The sequence below is a fragment of the Microtus pennsylvanicus genome, chromosome 2 (genome assembly GCF_037038515.1).
Source record: "Microtus pennsylvanicus isolate mMicPen1 chromosome 2, mMicPen1.hap1, whole genome shotgun sequence".
NCBI classification, from domain to species: domain Eukaryota; kingdom Metazoa; phylum Chordata; class Mammalia; order Rodentia; family Cricetidae; genus Microtus; species Microtus pennsylvanicus.
The window spans coordinates 110,527,713-110,544,039 of record NC_134580.1 but is presented as its reverse complement, the minus strand read 5'-3'; the positions used below and the strand labels follow the sequence as shown (position 1 = coordinate 110,544,039).

The window sequence follows — 16,327 nt, the reverse complement described above, 5'->3', positions numbered from 1 at the left end:
GTTGGCAGAACTATTCCAGAAGGATTAGGGGGTGTGACCTTGTTGGGGGAGGTGTATCACTGGGGGCAGGTTTCAAAAAGACTAAAATTTCAAAGTTTAGCGCTCTCTCGCTCTCTCTTGCTCTCTCTGTTTCCTGGTTATAAGTTCAGGGTTCAGAGATATGCTTCTTCGTTGCTCCTCCCCTGCTGATATGTCTTTCCCAACAGAACTGGTCCAGTCCACCCCTCACCTCACTCTGATATTGTTCTAAGTTCCTCTGTTCCAGTGTAATATGCTGTATGGAAATTGTGGTATTTCCCAGCTTACTCTGAGGGAGTTGAAAGTGACGGGCTCTTCAGCTCCCACAGCATTTCCTTCATCAAGGCTTCCCGCCATCTCTACTCTACAGAACTATGATGAGGCCTTCATTAGAAAGGCTAATATTAGCCACAAATAATCCTCATGGTATGCTTGGCCCTGAATTTAGCACTCTTGAAAAATACCTAACAAAAACCCAGACAGGGAAGGAGCTGGTGGGTGCCTCCCAGGGCCATTACACTTGTTTTTAATATAATACATAAAGCTAACAATTGCAGGCACTCTTTAGAGATGAAGCTTGTGGGCTTGTCACCCACAGCATTTACCACCTCTCACAGTACACCAGGTTGGTCCTGACCATTCCACTGAGGGCATCTAGCTTCTCCAGTCAGCCTGTGACTAACAACAGACAAGTTCCCATGCTCTTAAATCAGATCACACAGAAGCATACTGTTCTTCTGACCCACTGCCAGATTCAATTCTCTGGCACATTATTTTTCATCATAAAGGAAATCAGTTTCCCATCTCCTTCTCCCTCTGTATGATCTTCAGCAGGGTCAGGTAACTATCAATTCTTGACCTATCTGGTCCTGTTTCTTCTGCCACATGGGGACCTATCAGTTTTCAAAGCTCCCTGTAATTACTGACCTATTCACGTGTGTATGCTGTGAAATAATCTTTTTGTACACTGTGAAGACGTGTCATTCTTTTTTTTTTTTTTTTTTTTTTTTTTTTTTTTTTTTTGGCTTTTCGAGACAGAGTTTCTCTGTGGCTTTGGAGCCTGTCCTGGAATTGGCTCTGTAGAACAGGCTGGTCTCGAACTCACAGAGATCCACCTGCCTCTGCCTCCCGAGTGTACTGGTTTAATGAAAAGCCAGAACAGCTAATAGGTAGGCAAGATTTTCAGGGCGGAGAAAATGCCAAGAAGGTGGAGTGACGAGGCAGGCACGGAGGAAACAGGAAAGCAGCATGGGCAATGCACGGTAAAGGTAAGTAAGCCACGAGGCAGAAAGTAAAAATTGATGAAAATGGGTTAAGTTAAGTTGTAAGAGCTAAAAAAAAGGCCTAAGCTCTCAACTGAGCCTTCCATGTGGTTATTTGGGAGCTGGCTGATGGGAGAGAAAAATCCGCCTCCATGTGTATATTATTCATTACTTTCCTTGTTTATAGGCTGTAGGAAATCATGATTATCTAGCCTACATTATCAAGTCTGTTGCCACAGTTTTTGACCTTCGGTTCTTTAACTTTCAATGAACCTGTCATTTAGACTAGAGCGTCTCAGAGTCCAGTCCTGAACAACAGCATCTACCTCACCTGGGAATGGACTAGAAATTGAATCAGGTGCCACTCCAGACCTATGGGAATCAACTGTACTTTGTAAACCAGCCCACAGAGAATTCTGATGTGCTCACGGTGAGAAGCTTAGAAACGGAGGCAGAGATCCTTAGCCTGCCTGTGTATGAGAACCCCAACCTTGAAGGGAAAAAAATGTCTCAATGTCACTACTTACCATATCATTCCTTCAAACAAGTTATGGATAACAAGATGTGACTGGGTTACGACAATAAGCAAGGTCACATGGGTCCAGCCAAACTGCAAGAGAAAGGAATGAACTCTACCTACCAAGCGTATTGCCAAAGCAGCTTCAAAGAACAGGAAGGGACAAATAGGAAACTACTGAGAACTAGGGAAGACCTGCTTTCACACCTGGCTCACTGGCAGGGAAAAGGACGGAACAAGTTTCTGGAGTAGCATAGTCCTTCCCAGTGACTGTCCCATCAAAGCAGGGACTAAGTCAGACATGGGTAAGGCATGCCTGAAATCTCAGCGCTTCAGAGGCAGGAGGATTGTAAATGTGGGACCAGTCTAAGTTACATCATCATACCCAACCAAACAATAACAGAAACCAGCAGGGTCTGCCTCCTACTAGTGAATGGGTTCTTTCCCGCTCTCGAGCCTGGGACATTTCATTTTCCCACTCACAGAGACTGTCTCAGGCCGAGGCAAGGAATGACCAGCACCAACAATGAATGAGATGGAGGCTCTGCAGCAGTGCCTCCACGGCTGCAGCATGGCCCTCCCTGGAGCCCACCTTCAGAGGAAAGACCTCTGAGGGTGTAAGGAGAGTCTGGTCTGCAGGACTCTTGTCTCCCTGCTCTATGTTCTAGATGAATACAGAACAAGCCATATCAAGTTTTGATTTGTTACAGAACATCAAAGGCCTAATTAGTTTCTACAGATCATCAGGCCAACAAACTTGCCTCGTTAGTCTCTGCAGATCTTCAAGTGAATCAAGAAATCAATTTCAATCTCTCTCTCACAAACATAAAATGCACATTCATACTCCCCCCCACACACACACTCCCCTTACCATGTAGAACTGCAGTCGGTAATGCTTCTTAACTAGACTCAGCACAAACATGCAGAACCCTAGTTGGAGACAGGAGAGAAGATCAAATGACTCACACTGCATTTCTTCCTCTTTTTCTTTAGCTGAGTTAAGTGGTCTACTGACTAACTTACTTGTAACAATTAAGCAGTACAGAGATTTCATAGCCCACAGGGAAAATTAGCTTACAGCAATGTAATCAAGCTGTTAGCTTGCTTCCTAGCATGGTCAGTTGACATCACAAAATTTTAACCAACTCGTACAAATGAAACAGAGGAACACAATGCCCAGAGGAGAACTGGGGAAGCACACGATACATACCTGTGAGATACAGGGTAAAGGAAATGAACCGGTGGTATTTACTGAGAATTCGCAAGGGCTCCTCTCTTTGGACCAGAGTGAAGAAGTAATCCGTCACTGTCTCGCCATAGAAGAAGTAGTTTACACACAGAAGGAAGTACCTGGAAATGATGAGAAGGCAGTGCCAGGGAACTGTGTGCAGCCCTCCTCCATGAGCTCTCAGAAAACCTCGAAAAGGGAACAGCCCACCATCTTGAGAACTGATCTAGAAATTTATGGCACATTTTACTTTACTCTCCCTTTATTACAAACCTGGAAGTCTGTTCCCCCCCCCCCTTTGTGGTGTTCCCACAGCCAATCTTGGGACCCTCCAAAGTGTGCCTCAGCCCACCTCCTAGGGTCACTCCGACTTCGCACAGGATCTCCCCATTTCTGTCAAAAGTGGCTCACTTGGCCTTGTCACTATCTGTTCTGCTTTATCTCTTCCTTGCTTGGAACACCCCTTCATCTATCCATTGTTTTCATTCATTGCTCCAACACCATTTTAAGTAGATGAGGGGGGGGGGGAGGGATAGATGGGTGGATGGGTGGATGGATGGACGGACAGATAGGTAGATAGATAGATGAAGCATGACCTGATATCCATTACCACATCACATTTTCTATAGCAGGCAGTAGCTAATGACTTCATTAGGCACCTGGGCTTCGTCTCAGGACATATCCTCCTTTGGAAGCCTGGCTGTGACCCAAATCCTTCACCTAGCATTAACTATGCATTTGTTTGCATCCTCTCTTCAACTGGAGGAACAAGAGGGGGGAGCCACAACCAACAGCTCCATTATGCTTCTGGATACGGGATCATGCTGCATCAGCTCAAGCCCAAGCCCTCAACAAAAGAAACCAAAGAGCTTCTCTTTCCCATCTCTCAATTACGAAAAACCCACACACTGGGTTTATTTTCCATTGTGTGGAAAAACTTTCTTTGCAAAGTGACCATAGCAAGGGTCAGGCCTCCTGAGTATGTAACAAAATTCAAAACACAGCTGTCTAACTGTAGAACAGCCACAAAGAGAACATCTGGCCCAGAGAGCAATCCCAAGGGCAGGTGGGGGCTGAGAGTCAGCTTGTACTGTTGAGTGATGTGAAACACATGGAAGAGTGTACCCACGACTGAGCAAGTCAGCTTCCTTGGTCATCACCACGTTTCTCATGCACAAATCAGTACCATCAGTCCATTAAGTCCCAAAGCAGTTAGCATAGTCAGTGAGTCTTCCCCGCTCTGCTAGAATAGCACCACCTGAGAACAGGGGAGCCAACAGCAGGTGGGTCAGGAAGGGGCTCAGAAATCATACATGCTACAGTTCTTTATTTAGCTTTTGCTGTTAGGCAGCCAAGTCTTTTTAGAGAAGAAAAAACAGTCTCTGAAGGAGCTCAGATCATCACCACGCTGGCACCATGAGTGCCTTAGAGGAAGAATGGTTCCAACAGATGAAGCCTCAATGATCTGTTGTACTGATGAGGAAATCAAGTTCCAGAGACAGCAGCACTGACACCAGAACCTGCCAGCTCCCAGTGAGTCCAGTGAGTCCAGTGAGGTGCTGGGTTGCAGCATAAAACTACACTGATCTCAGGTGGGGACACAAACTGCCATCCCTGGCTGCAGGAACTAAGGAATCCTACTACTGAGGTAGACTCAGGCCCAGACACATCTGTTTCTTCTAGGGAAGACATCAGCTACTGAAGACTCCTCAGAGACAGCCATACAATCCAGCCTATGAAAGACACAGACTCAAAGATACCGTGCAAGTCTGTGGCAATGGCTGTCTCCACCGTCACTCTGTAATCTCCTACCACCAATCACATCACCCACATCAAGCAAGGTGCCCCATGGACCAAGAGAGCTTACCAGCTGAGGGTCCTGAACCAGGGCAGGTCATAGGAGTGGTATACATTGTAGCCAATGGTGATTATCTCGTGGAAACACTTAATCTGAACACACATCACCTGAAAAACAGAGAAATCGGAGAGCTCTTCCTAGGGTCCTCACAGGCCTTCAGCACAGTCATGGTACTTAAGAGATGTTCCCCCTTTGTCTCAGACCACCCCAGGGTAATACAGACCTCTACTTCACAATTTCTCATAGGAAGATGCACAGTCCTAGTGTCCTCATTAACCTTTTACTCTAGAACCTTCCAGGACTCAGTCAATCCTCTTCCCACTTTGAGCTTGAATATATACGTTAGGGGCTCCGCTGCTTTGCTCAGCATCCAGCTGTCACCACCTAGAACTGTCTGTAATGACTGTGTTGATTACATTTTTGTCCACCTGACACAAACTAGCGACATCTGAGAAGAGTGAAGCTCAACTGAGAAAAACGCCTCTACTAGACTGGCCTGTAGGCCATCCTGTGGAGCAGTTTCCTGACTGATGATTGCCGTGGAAGGCCCAGTCACTGTGGGTGCTGCCATCACTGGGCAGGGGATCCTGGGATGTATAAGAAAGCAGACTGAGCAAGTCATGGGGAGCAAGCCACCGAGCAGTGTTCCTCATTGTCTCTGCTCTAGCTCCTGCCTCCAGTTTCCTGCCCTGGCTTCCTGCATGACAGACTGTGATCAGGACATGTAAACCCTTTCCTCCCCAAGTTGCCTTTGGTCATGGTGTTTATCATAGCAACAGAAGGCCAAACTAAAACAGGTAGGAAGATTCAACTCCTGTGAACTGCAAATTCTTAATCAAAGTTCTGAGTCTGTGAGTAAAGCCCCAGGAAAACAAGAAACAAAACCGGAATCTCACACAAACCAGCAGCCAGGGTCCTTCATGCCACTGACCCTACAGCCGGCATACGAGAAATGGGAGGAGGCTATGCTCTAGGACAGAAGCTTCTGAGAAACTTGGGGCTCCAAGCATTCTCAAAACCAACCCAACACAAGGCACTACTGGCAGCAGGCACTGCAGACGGCCAACCCCACAGGTAAAGCTGATGCAGCACTATCATGGCTTGTCAACGGTACTTACAATCATCATCAAAACCATTGGTCCCAGGTAAATGATAATGAAGAAAAATGCAATCATGGCCAAAGTCAGGATGCCTCTCACCCACCAGTTCTTCCATCTAGGCGAGAGAGAAAGACCCATTAGAAGCCCAGGGAGAACCAGAACACAAGCCTAAAGGAAGTGAGACTCGAGGGCCCTGCAGGTAGTGATCCTCTCAGGAGCAGAGGCACAGCTGGGGAGGGCAGGACCTGGCACCACTGTCTGTTCACAGCCAAGCTCAGCAGGTGCAGAAGCCACACGAGCACACACCTCACAGTCTGAGGGCAGTGTGCGGAGAGCCAGCGGGTAAGACAGTGTGCTCTGCTCCTGTGTCTACATGGATGGCTTCCATGGCCATTTCTAAGTCTAAAATCATTTTTTTCCCCCTAGAGTTGGCTTCTTCATGGCATGGCCCTGAAATCACAATGATAACAGTTGTCTTAGACAGAGAGAGTACCAACTATCACAAACATGCAACAGGCGTATCTATAAGAACTTTATGCATTAACCCACCCAACCCTCAACACAACAGTCTAAATAGGTTTTATTTCAACTGGCATTTTTAAATCAGCATATAATATTTGTACATATTATGCTTAGAAATGGAAACAGGGAGCTGGAGAGATGGCTCAGAGGTTAAGAGCACTGGCTGCTCTTCCAGAGGTTCTGAGTTCAATTCTCAGCAACCACATGGTGGCTCACACCATCTGTGATGAGATCTGGTGCCTCTTCTGGCCTGCAGATAGAACACTCTATACAAATAAATTGAGGAAAGAAAAAAAAAAGGAAAACAGATCCTGCAGCAAGCTAATGGTAAGCTGGGCTTTCAACCCAGGATCCATGATGCCCTTACCCACAGAAGGCACATAAACACTTCCAGAGAATGCTCTGGAGTCTTACGATTTGTGCTTCTCATACACACACAGCTGGTGTTTAGGGGACTGGTTTTCTTGAGTCAAGAGTTTTACCCCTGATTCACTTAAGCTGAGACACTTCTTAGTTCTCCCTTGAGAACTGAAAGAAATATATGCGGATATATGTGGAGAGAAAATAATCTTGAACCAGAAACCCTAAAAACCTCAGCCTTTCATGCAACTGGCTCGGTCACCACTAAGTTGGTTACCTTGAAGACAAGTTGGAAAGGGCCCTGTTAAGGACCTCTGGGGTGTCATCTATGGGGGCTGGTGGGGGAGCTGCTTCTGCTCGGCTCTCACTGTCTGATGCAGTCTCTCCATCTATCTTCGCTTCTGACTCCAATTCCTACACAGCAAAAACAGAAGAGCAAAGGTCAAAAATGCTGGGTTAACTACTAAGAAGTGAGTGGCTATCATGGAAGATCCACGGAAAAAGGCTCAAAGAGCACCTGGCACAGTGAGGTGACAGAGCAGATGGCACGCAGTAATCCTGACAGTGTTCTGAGAAGAGGCATCTGTGCCGTGCACACCATGGGGAGCGGGGGTATGAGAAGACAGACATGGCTCACTTGTATCCGGAGAAGGCAAAAAGGAGGAGGCTGCGACTAACTTCCTGAGGGCCTGCCCATGAGCCTGCCATTATCTAAGTATCCCAGGCTCATCCCTGTCAGGGCACAAGCACCCAGAAACAACTCTCCACTTCTGAAAACCCCTCTCCACCAGCACTTGAACCTGAGAGTGCAGCCTCTCCTGTGTCGTGGCATACAGTTCCAGAGTGGCCAGTGGCACTGTCCAGGCTCTCAGAAGAAGCCAAATTTGTGGCTTCTTGCCCCCAGAGACTAGTAAATACCGCCATGCCCCAAAGCCCAGGAGACTTCTGACCCTCACAAGAATACACTGTGAGAGCTGCCACAACCAGAGTAAAGCCCCACGTTCTGGTCCATTCAAGTCAATGCTCTAGCCAAAACTGGGTCCCTCCCTCCGCCTCACACAGGAGGCTGGACATCAGCAAATTCTGCACACAGGATTATCCTCCAGGAAACACCTGTAGCACTGACCTTGTCCCCTGCCTGAGTGGGAGGAACAAAAGCACACCAGCCACAGACTATCCTGGTCCTACAAACCATCTTGGGAGCAATTGGTCCGGGTGCTGTGAGAAGAGGAGGGGAATCAGGTCCCTGAGAACTGACCAGCAGCACTCTTGGCAATCTGTGGACTGTCTCCAACCCAACACAGTGTGAGTTCAGAGCAGAACTGGGAGGAAAGGAGACACAGACAAGAAACGGGCTCTGGGAAGCCCCTGTGGCCCAGTGCCACATACTAACCCACCTTTTCTAACTTCAACATGCCCACCCCACTATATTTTCTTTCAGTCTGGAAATCATTTCATTCTTCACCAAGAAATTAAAAAAAAAAACTAAAAATGACAGACATTTTATTAAATCTTCAAAACCTTGTGAAATAGGACACAGAAACTGTCACTTTTTAAAAGTTAAATAAATTTTACTCTCTCCCATACATAATTTCATGATTATTGACCAGTGTTATATCTTTTGTGAAATGTTTGTCAAGCTATTGGTAAGCTTTTTTCTTCTGAGCTTTCTGTCTTACTAGTTTGTAAAATGTTTTAAATGTACCCTTTTTATTTAAGAACTCTGTCACAGACATGTTCTCTCCCTCAGCCTCATGTTCTCGTCACCCTGGGACCTTCCCTCTCAATGCTGCTCACAGTGAACCTTCTTTTATAAAACTGTTTCCCGGGCAACTTCGAAACATTGGACCACGACATCTTGTTCTCGTTTCCTCGTGCCTGGTCCACAGTAAAATGCCTGCTAATGGGTAGAGGAGGAAAGGGAGGGTGTGACAGAGAGACCCAGCCGCTGCCCTAAGAAAAGCAGCTACAGCTAAACCGGTTACAATTGTGATCAGCCCTGACATGGGGTCTTGGCTAGCATGGGCTGTTGTCATTAAGAGACAGCTGGCTCTGGTAAAAGACCTACAGACACAGCACACCCAGTGAGGAGAAGCCACAGCTTGTCACCACTGACCCAGATGGCTCTGAATCCTTATATTTCCATTTTATGAAAGGGGCTCAGGAGAGGCCCTCCTCATCCTTGGGAGTTCCTTTTTTATGTGCTGTTTTGCTTTATTTTACAGCCTGGAGATTAAACCGAGGGCCTTGCACATGCCAGGCAGGCACACTACCTTACTACCACTGCTCTATAGCCTCCAGTCTAGCATAGGTATTCCCCGAGGAGAGAGAGAAGCAAATTCCACCAGAGTTATATCCTGCTCCACTGTCACAGAGACACACGGAAGTCCTGGCAGTTTCCACTCTTTAACATTTACATTCCCACAGCACTGGCCACCGACTAGGTAAGGAGGACAAGATAACAATGCCATGTGGTGTTATCTAGTTCTGATTCCTGGACCTCAGGCTTCCAAACACGAGCATCCCCACCCAGTAAGCCACTCACTGACATACTCTGGGAGCATCTAGATGCCCCAGGAACTGAGCCAAGCACCAGAGAAAGCCCAGCGCAAGGTTATTTTTAGCTTATCTATCCTGTTGTCAAGGAGACTCACAAAGACTGCTGGGTCCCCAGGCAGAAAAGAACAAAAACAGAGGTAGAGCTGGGGAAGCAAGGGGAGGATGCTAAGAACCTCTCTGGTCAGGCAGAGCAGCACCTACCCGCCTGCAATCCTGAGATCTCAGCCCAGAAGGTTGAGGCAGGGAGTCTACTCTGGGACCGAGGCCTTCAAGTCAGTCAAGGATACATAGTAAAACTGTCTCAAAAACAGAATAAGTCTCCATGGGCCTTTTATGAACCTCAAGCCTGATACTACACCTTCCCAAACCTGATTCTACTTCTTAAAAGAAGAAGAGGCGTTCTGAAATACAAGTCAGTAAAAGGAGATAAAGAACTATCGCAAAGTTCTTTGATTGTGTTACTCCCAAGACCCTAAGGTGACTAGAATGAAGGACTAAGAAATGGAGTAGGTCTAGAAGGAACAAGCCTGCAGGAAGGGAACTCCCTAGGTCTCACCTGCCTCCAATGAGCAACCTCAGGATCTCTCTGAATAAACACCTTGGAGCCCCGCCTAGGAGTACTCGCTAGACAAAAGGCCAACAACCATTGCTGACACCACGCTCCTATGCTGACACCTCTCCAGCTACGCACACTCACACCCAGGCACGGCGCTCAGGACCAAGTTCACCAAGGGACAAGAAACTTGTGAGAGCCTACAGCCTGCAGGTTTTCTGGCCTCTCCTCAACTCACAGGCAAAGGCCTCCAACTCAAGAAAGCAGCTGCTCATGTGGACACGAGGAAATGGAGTGTCCACAGCAGCTTCCCCAGTGGGCAGAAGGCAGGGACCTGGAGCCAAATCCTGGCCCAGAATAAAAGCAGCACACTCTTCAGAGAAAAATGGGGGGGGGGGGGGGTGCTCTGCAGTGAAGAGGGCTGGCTGCTCTTCCTGAGGACCCAAGGTCAGCTCACAGCACTCACATCTGTCTGTTACTCCAGCTGCAAGAGGTCTGACGCCCTCTTCTGACCTCACCAGGGACCAACACACATGTAGCACACACATGAAAATTTTAACGTTTTGGGTTGGTTGTTTCTTGTTTTGTTTTGTTTATTTTAAATCAGATGTGGAGCCAGGAAGATGGCTTAGTGGGTAAAGACAGCTGCTGTCAAGCTGATGACCTGAGTTCAATCTCTGGAACCCACAAGCTGAAAGGAGAGAACTGACTTCCATAAAAGTTGTCCTCTGGGGCTGGTGAGATAGATGGCTCAGTGTTTAAAAGCACTGCCTGTTTTTCCAGAGGTCCTGAGTTCAATTCTCAGCAACCACATGGTGGTTCCCAACCATCTATAATGAGATCTGGTGCCCTTTTCTGGTCTGCTGGCACCAGAACACTGTGTACATAATAAATAAATAAATCTTTAAAAAAAAAAGTTATCCTCTGGCCTCCACATATGCCCCCACCCCCTAATGAGTAAATAAATATAATTTACAAAACTAAAAATTCAGAAGTGCTGCGCTCCAGGAGATACCAAGAAAGACAAAAGCCCAGAAAAACCTTCCACAGGAGCTTCAGTCTGGGAAGCAAGGCTGACTCATGTCCGTCACACTTAGCAGGCATCTCCCTCTCTGGTCTTACAATAGGGAGAAGACTCCCTTACCTCACATGTTGCTGTGGCTACCCTGTCAGTCTCTCCCACGCCCACCTCTCAGTAACACGCCCAAAGCACACAGTTCAGAAGCAAGAGAACCTTAAACACCTAGCCAACCTGGACATCACACAAAGGAGGAAGGGTAGAGAGAAAAACATTGGGCTGGAGAACTAACAAATTATTTGAATGCACCATTTGCCTGCCGAGTTTCCTTATTTCATATAGGCAGCCCCCCCCCAAAAAAATTTAAGATTCCTTAAGCCAGTGTGTAATCTCTAACACATGCAGGCTACCTGTTAAAGCAACAATACATGTATGTGCTCACTCTCCACTAGGATGTACACAATACGGAAATGAGGGTCTCCTCCTCTACAGATTTGTTATTTTATTTTATACATATAAGTGTTTTGTTCTCTGCATGCATTATGTACAACATATGCATGCTTAATGCCCTTGGAGACCAGAAGAGGGTGTTGGATGTTGGGGACTGTGGACCCCCAGACCCTGAATTTCCTGTAAACAACTTGTTTTCCTGTGCTTGCAGTTGCTCTGAGCACGAGACAGGAGAGTGGTTTCTGGTGGGCTTGCAGCTGAGAGTTAGAGCATGGCCATTAGTCAAGGAGACCCTGTATAATCTGCCCTGGAACACAATAAAGGGGCATTCTTGACTCAAGGGAGCATTCTTGGCGTTCTTGTTTCAAGGATGGCCCATGACTCTGCATGTGGCTGTGTGTGTGTTTCAATCCCCAGCTCCTTGCCCGCCTCGTGAACCATAACTTAGTGCATAGAGCAGGCATTATGCTATGGTTGCATTCTCTGGAAACAGAGTTACAGACGGCTGTGAGCCACCATGTGGGTGCTGAGAACTGAACTGGTTCTTCTGGAAAAGCAGCGAATGCTCTTAACCACTGAGCCATCTCTCCAGACCCTGGGTCTCTCCTATGTTTCTAAGAATGGGTGGTTTCCTAGCACAAGCTGCAGCCAGGGTGTCAGAGTCCCGTGCAGGAGGCAGGGAACGTGGGAAGCAGGTAAGTGACACCGGTGCTCTTTGCTGTGTCACTTCCCAGATGAGATCCTGACACCTGGGAGTCTAGTCACTCAGAGTCAGCATCTCAGTTCTTGTGGGGTATCTGAGAGGACGGCTGACGGTGCTGTGGTCTGCTCAGGCCTATCACGCTGTTTTTGTCTGATGCTGGGGCCTGAGCTCTCCTCAGAACCCATGCAATGCTGTTTTCTGTCTGTCCATGAACTAATAACTCTTCAAATAAACTCCATGTACCCAACAATCCATCTTAGTGTTCCTCTTGAACCCACATTCAAGACCTTATACTATTCTACTGAAAATACAGCACCCTCACCAACTCCCAGCTCACATGGACAACACCCAGCCTGCCTCCATTGCTACTCGGTGCTCCTGGAACCCACTCCTGCCTCCTTCCTGGATGGGCACAGGTCAGTGCGTGAGGAACAGGTTGCTCCCAGGGCCCCTCCTCCTTCCCAAGAGCCTTCCTTCCTTTCTACTCCCCCGAGCCCAGAGCAGAAGATAAGCAGAGCAGCCCCTCAGCCTCCACCCATCCTCCCACAGTCCCTGAGCCAGTCTCAGAGGAGTGGGGTTGCTGATGTAAACAGGAAACAGCTCCTCTCTGCAAGGAAGTGAAAACCGTCCCTCTGGATTCATAGACCCTTCAGGGAGAGGCGACGCACTTAGAGTGAGGACACAGAGAGAGTCCTGGACACCAAGAGCCAAGCAAAAAGACACTGTCATTGTACCCCCAGCCCAGGAGCACACAAGTCTCAGAACAGCAGAGAAGTCTGGCTCCAACAGAAAGATGGTGGAAGGAAGCAGCGAGCCAGTGGGTGAACAAGGAAGCCTCGTGTCAAGGTCTGGACTTTGCTGTGGTGCAACCTCACTCAGCCCGCAACAGCCTATGGTAACTCACCCACAACAGCCCATGCTAACTCATGCCTGCTACTGCTTTCTAGGTAGAACCCCTGTTGTTGACTTACACCTACTTCCTTCTCATTCCCACTCAATTCTCAGGATTTCATGAAGGACTGCCTTGGGCTCACAAAAGCAGCAACCTTTTGATGCTCCCCATGTGACATTCTGACCGTTAGAAGAAGTGTGACTGGGGCCCAGGAAGACGGAAGTCCCTGTGGACTAGGAACCCGGGTAACTGGAACTCACTCATCCTATTCTACACCCCGTTTCTTTACCAGACACTAATTCTCTTTTATCTTGCTAAAAACTTCACATTTTACCTTAGTTTGTCTAAGAAGAGCTAAAACCTGGGGGCAAGGAGACAAGCAGAACCAACCATCGGGCTCATCCTTCATCCCCAAGGAAACGTCAAGTGGTGGCTCCCCAAGCTCTCCTCTCTCTGGTCCCAATCTGTAAGTTCACGACTGAAGTGACTCCACAACTCACAACCTGTCTTTTACACTGCTTTCCATGTAAACTGCAAGCCTCCTCCTAGAGCAAAGACCTAGCCCTGCCATCTTAAAGAAGCCTTGGCCAGCTGCCAGCACAGTCAACTCCCCCACTTATGAGACAAGACCCTGGGAGAGAAACTGCTTAAGGAACGTCAGGATCCCCATGTCCTCTATGGGTTTCCATCTGAGTTCTCACAGGACAAAAAGATGAACGCCTACATGTGTACTGTATGGGCGGCGGGGACAACTGTTAGGGAGAACAAAGAAATACTTCTAGCCCTTTTTAATACTAATCCCATTTGACAAGTTCATATGTCTGAAGAAAAGGTCAAAGACGAGTTTACTATGAGTCTGGACCTGTAGAAGCAAAGAGAACTTCCTCCCTGCCCTACAGAGAGCAACAGGAAAGGCGGCACAAAGACTTTATCTCCAGAGGGAAGGGCAATCACAGGGCAGTGAACACTCATGACCCCAGGAAACAGAAACTTATTATCTACACTCTTCACGAGCACACTGGCAATTCTGAGGGAAATGAGAGCCGGTGCTAACTGACCAAGTCTACCCTGCATGGAGTCAAGTCCTTCTTCCTGTGATGTGGTTAAGCAGCTCGCTGCTGAGAAATCTGGGAAAAGAAAGTTATAACTGCAACTCTGCTGGCCATTCCAGAACATTAAAGAAAGTTCCTCTGGGCGTCAGGAGAGCTAGGAGTGACCATAGGAGAGAAGCACCAAAAGATGCTGGTCCTGAGACTTAGTTAAAAAGATACATTGGGGTATCTTTTCTGAGCCCTCACAGAGACACCCCCACCACAGCATACCCTGCCTCCTAAAAGTTTCAACCAATACTGAGATTACAGAAAGTCCACTCAGCGAGATGAAAGTCATTACAGGCTCTCCTTACCAGCATAGCACTCAGAGAAACATCAAGGCAGGGGAGGGTGTGCAGATTCAGCTTTTAAAAACCTAATTGACTGTAAACCATTTCACCAATCCAGGCAAAACTATTTAAAAGGGATAAGGTATGTTTGCAGAGGACACAGCATTGATGACCATGTACCCCATCGGGGCTCTGGAAAGCTACCCTGGGCGGTTGCCATGCGCATGCCTGACCCAGTGCCTCACCCCACTGCTCATCCTCCTCCCTCTTCTCACCACTTCCTCCCAGCCATCTAAGCAGGCTCAACAAGACACAACTTCTAAAAGGTCATCCAATTAATGGGCTTTCTTCCCTACTCCACAGAAAACCTTAGGGAAAAGCAGTCCCTGGCTGCACCATCCTCAGAGCACAGCCAGCCAATTTCATCTAAGCCCGGTCATCAACAGAACCATCACTGAATCCTCTGAATGCTCCATCCTCAGCTCTGCAGCTTCTGACACTGCTATTAAAAAGAAGAAAGAAAAAAAAAATTCTGGCTTCCAAGCAGCACAGTCTCCTGGTCTGCCATCTGCCTCTCTGGCCAGGCTATCTCAGCCAGCCTTTTCTTCAGCAGTTCTTCTTTCTCAGCTTGTCCCTTAATTTGGGGGTCCCTCAGGAAGTTGTTCTACCACTGGACATGCTCTAAGTAATCTCACTCAAATCAGGCCTCCACTGTCCTTCTCCTTTGGCGGCGGGGGGGTTGTGGTGGTGGGGGTTACTGGAGACCAAACCCAGGGCTTTGTACATGCTAGGCAAGCTTTCTATACCACTAAGCTATATTCCAGGCATTTATGTCCAAATACCTAACGGTACCTAAAATTTTCCACGTGTCCAAAACCAAATCTACCAGTTCCTTTACAATCCCCTCCTCCTACTGTGTAATTTATCTTAGCAAATGGTGGCATTCACCTTGAATTTCCTAGTGTGAAATGTGACTTCTCCCACAATCCTTACACCCATCACTAAATTTCTAAAAGCTACCTCCCAAACTGGTTTCAGCTACAATTCATCTTTTTTTATTGTTGGTCTTTTGTTTGTTTGTTTGTTTGTTTGTTTTTGAGACAGGATTTCTCTGTGAAACAGTCCTAGCTGTCCTGGAACTAGCTCTGTAGACCAGGCTGGCCTTGAACTCACAGAGATCCACCTGCCTCTGCCTCCGGAGTGCTGGGATTAAAGGCTTGGCTACATTTTACCTTATTACCTCTGTGACTCCTGAATTGAAGTTAGTATCATCACCCTCCTCTGATAATGTCAACAGCCCAACTAGCTACATTCCTCCAGCCCTGAACCCTACTCCCCACTCTGACTCAGCAGCCAGGGAGGAACAGCTAATCTCACCCCTCCCTGAGGTAGTTTGAATGAGATGTTCCCCTAGGTCGGGGCATTTGAATACTTGGTCCAAGTTGGTGATGTCTGGGTATGATTAGGAAGTGGCTTTTCTGGAGGGGGCAGGCTTTGAGAGTTTAAAAACTCCATTCCTAGTTTACTCTCTCTGCCTCCTTTTTGCAGCTCAAGGTGCAAGCTCTCAGCTGCTGCTTCAGCAGTCACGCCTTACTCCACCACCAAGGCCTCTAGCCCTCTGGAACTGTAAACCCAAATAAATTCTTTCTACTCTAAGTGGCCTTGATCATGGTGTTTTATCACAGGAATAGAAAAGAAACTAACTTGCTCCTCCACCCTAGACCTCTTGCAGAGTAGCCCAGTCTCCAAGTATTATGTCTAAATCCTTTCAAACTCCCTTAGGATCAGATCTTGGCTAAACTTCCAGCTCTGTCTCCTGCAGCCATTCTAAATGAGAGCTCGCATTTAAAAACTAGTGAGTTCTCAAACAACCTAATGATGCACCTCAAGACTCTTCCAGCGGACC

At 47.5% G+C, this 16,327-nt stretch overlaps 1 protein-coding gene across 2 annotated transcripts in view; it reads right to left on the bottom strand.

Moving 5' to 3' along the window:
* Cds2 (CDP-diacylglycerol synthase 2) overlaps nucleotides 1-16,327 on the bottom strand; it is a 47,391-nt gene that overhangs the window by 14,079 nt on the left and 16,985 nt on the right. For both annotated transcript variants that reach the window (XM_075962254.1, XM_075962255.1), the window contains 6 exons: nucleotides 7,143-7,279; nucleotides 6,002-6,098; nucleotides 4,893-4,990; nucleotides 3,008-3,147; nucleotides 2,669-2,727; nucleotides 1,808-1,890 (listed from right to left, as the gene is read on the bottom strand). In XM_075962254.1, the coding sequence (XP_075818369.1) occupies nucleotides 1,808-1,890; nucleotides 2,669-2,727; nucleotides 3,008-3,147; nucleotides 4,893-4,990; nucleotides 6,002-6,098; nucleotides 7,143-7,279 (614 nt within the window). The remainder of the gene's footprint in view (nucleotides 1-1,807; nucleotides 1,891-2,668; nucleotides 2,728-3,007; nucleotides 3,148-4,892; nucleotides 4,991-6,001; nucleotides 6,099-7,142; nucleotides 7,280-16,327) is intronic.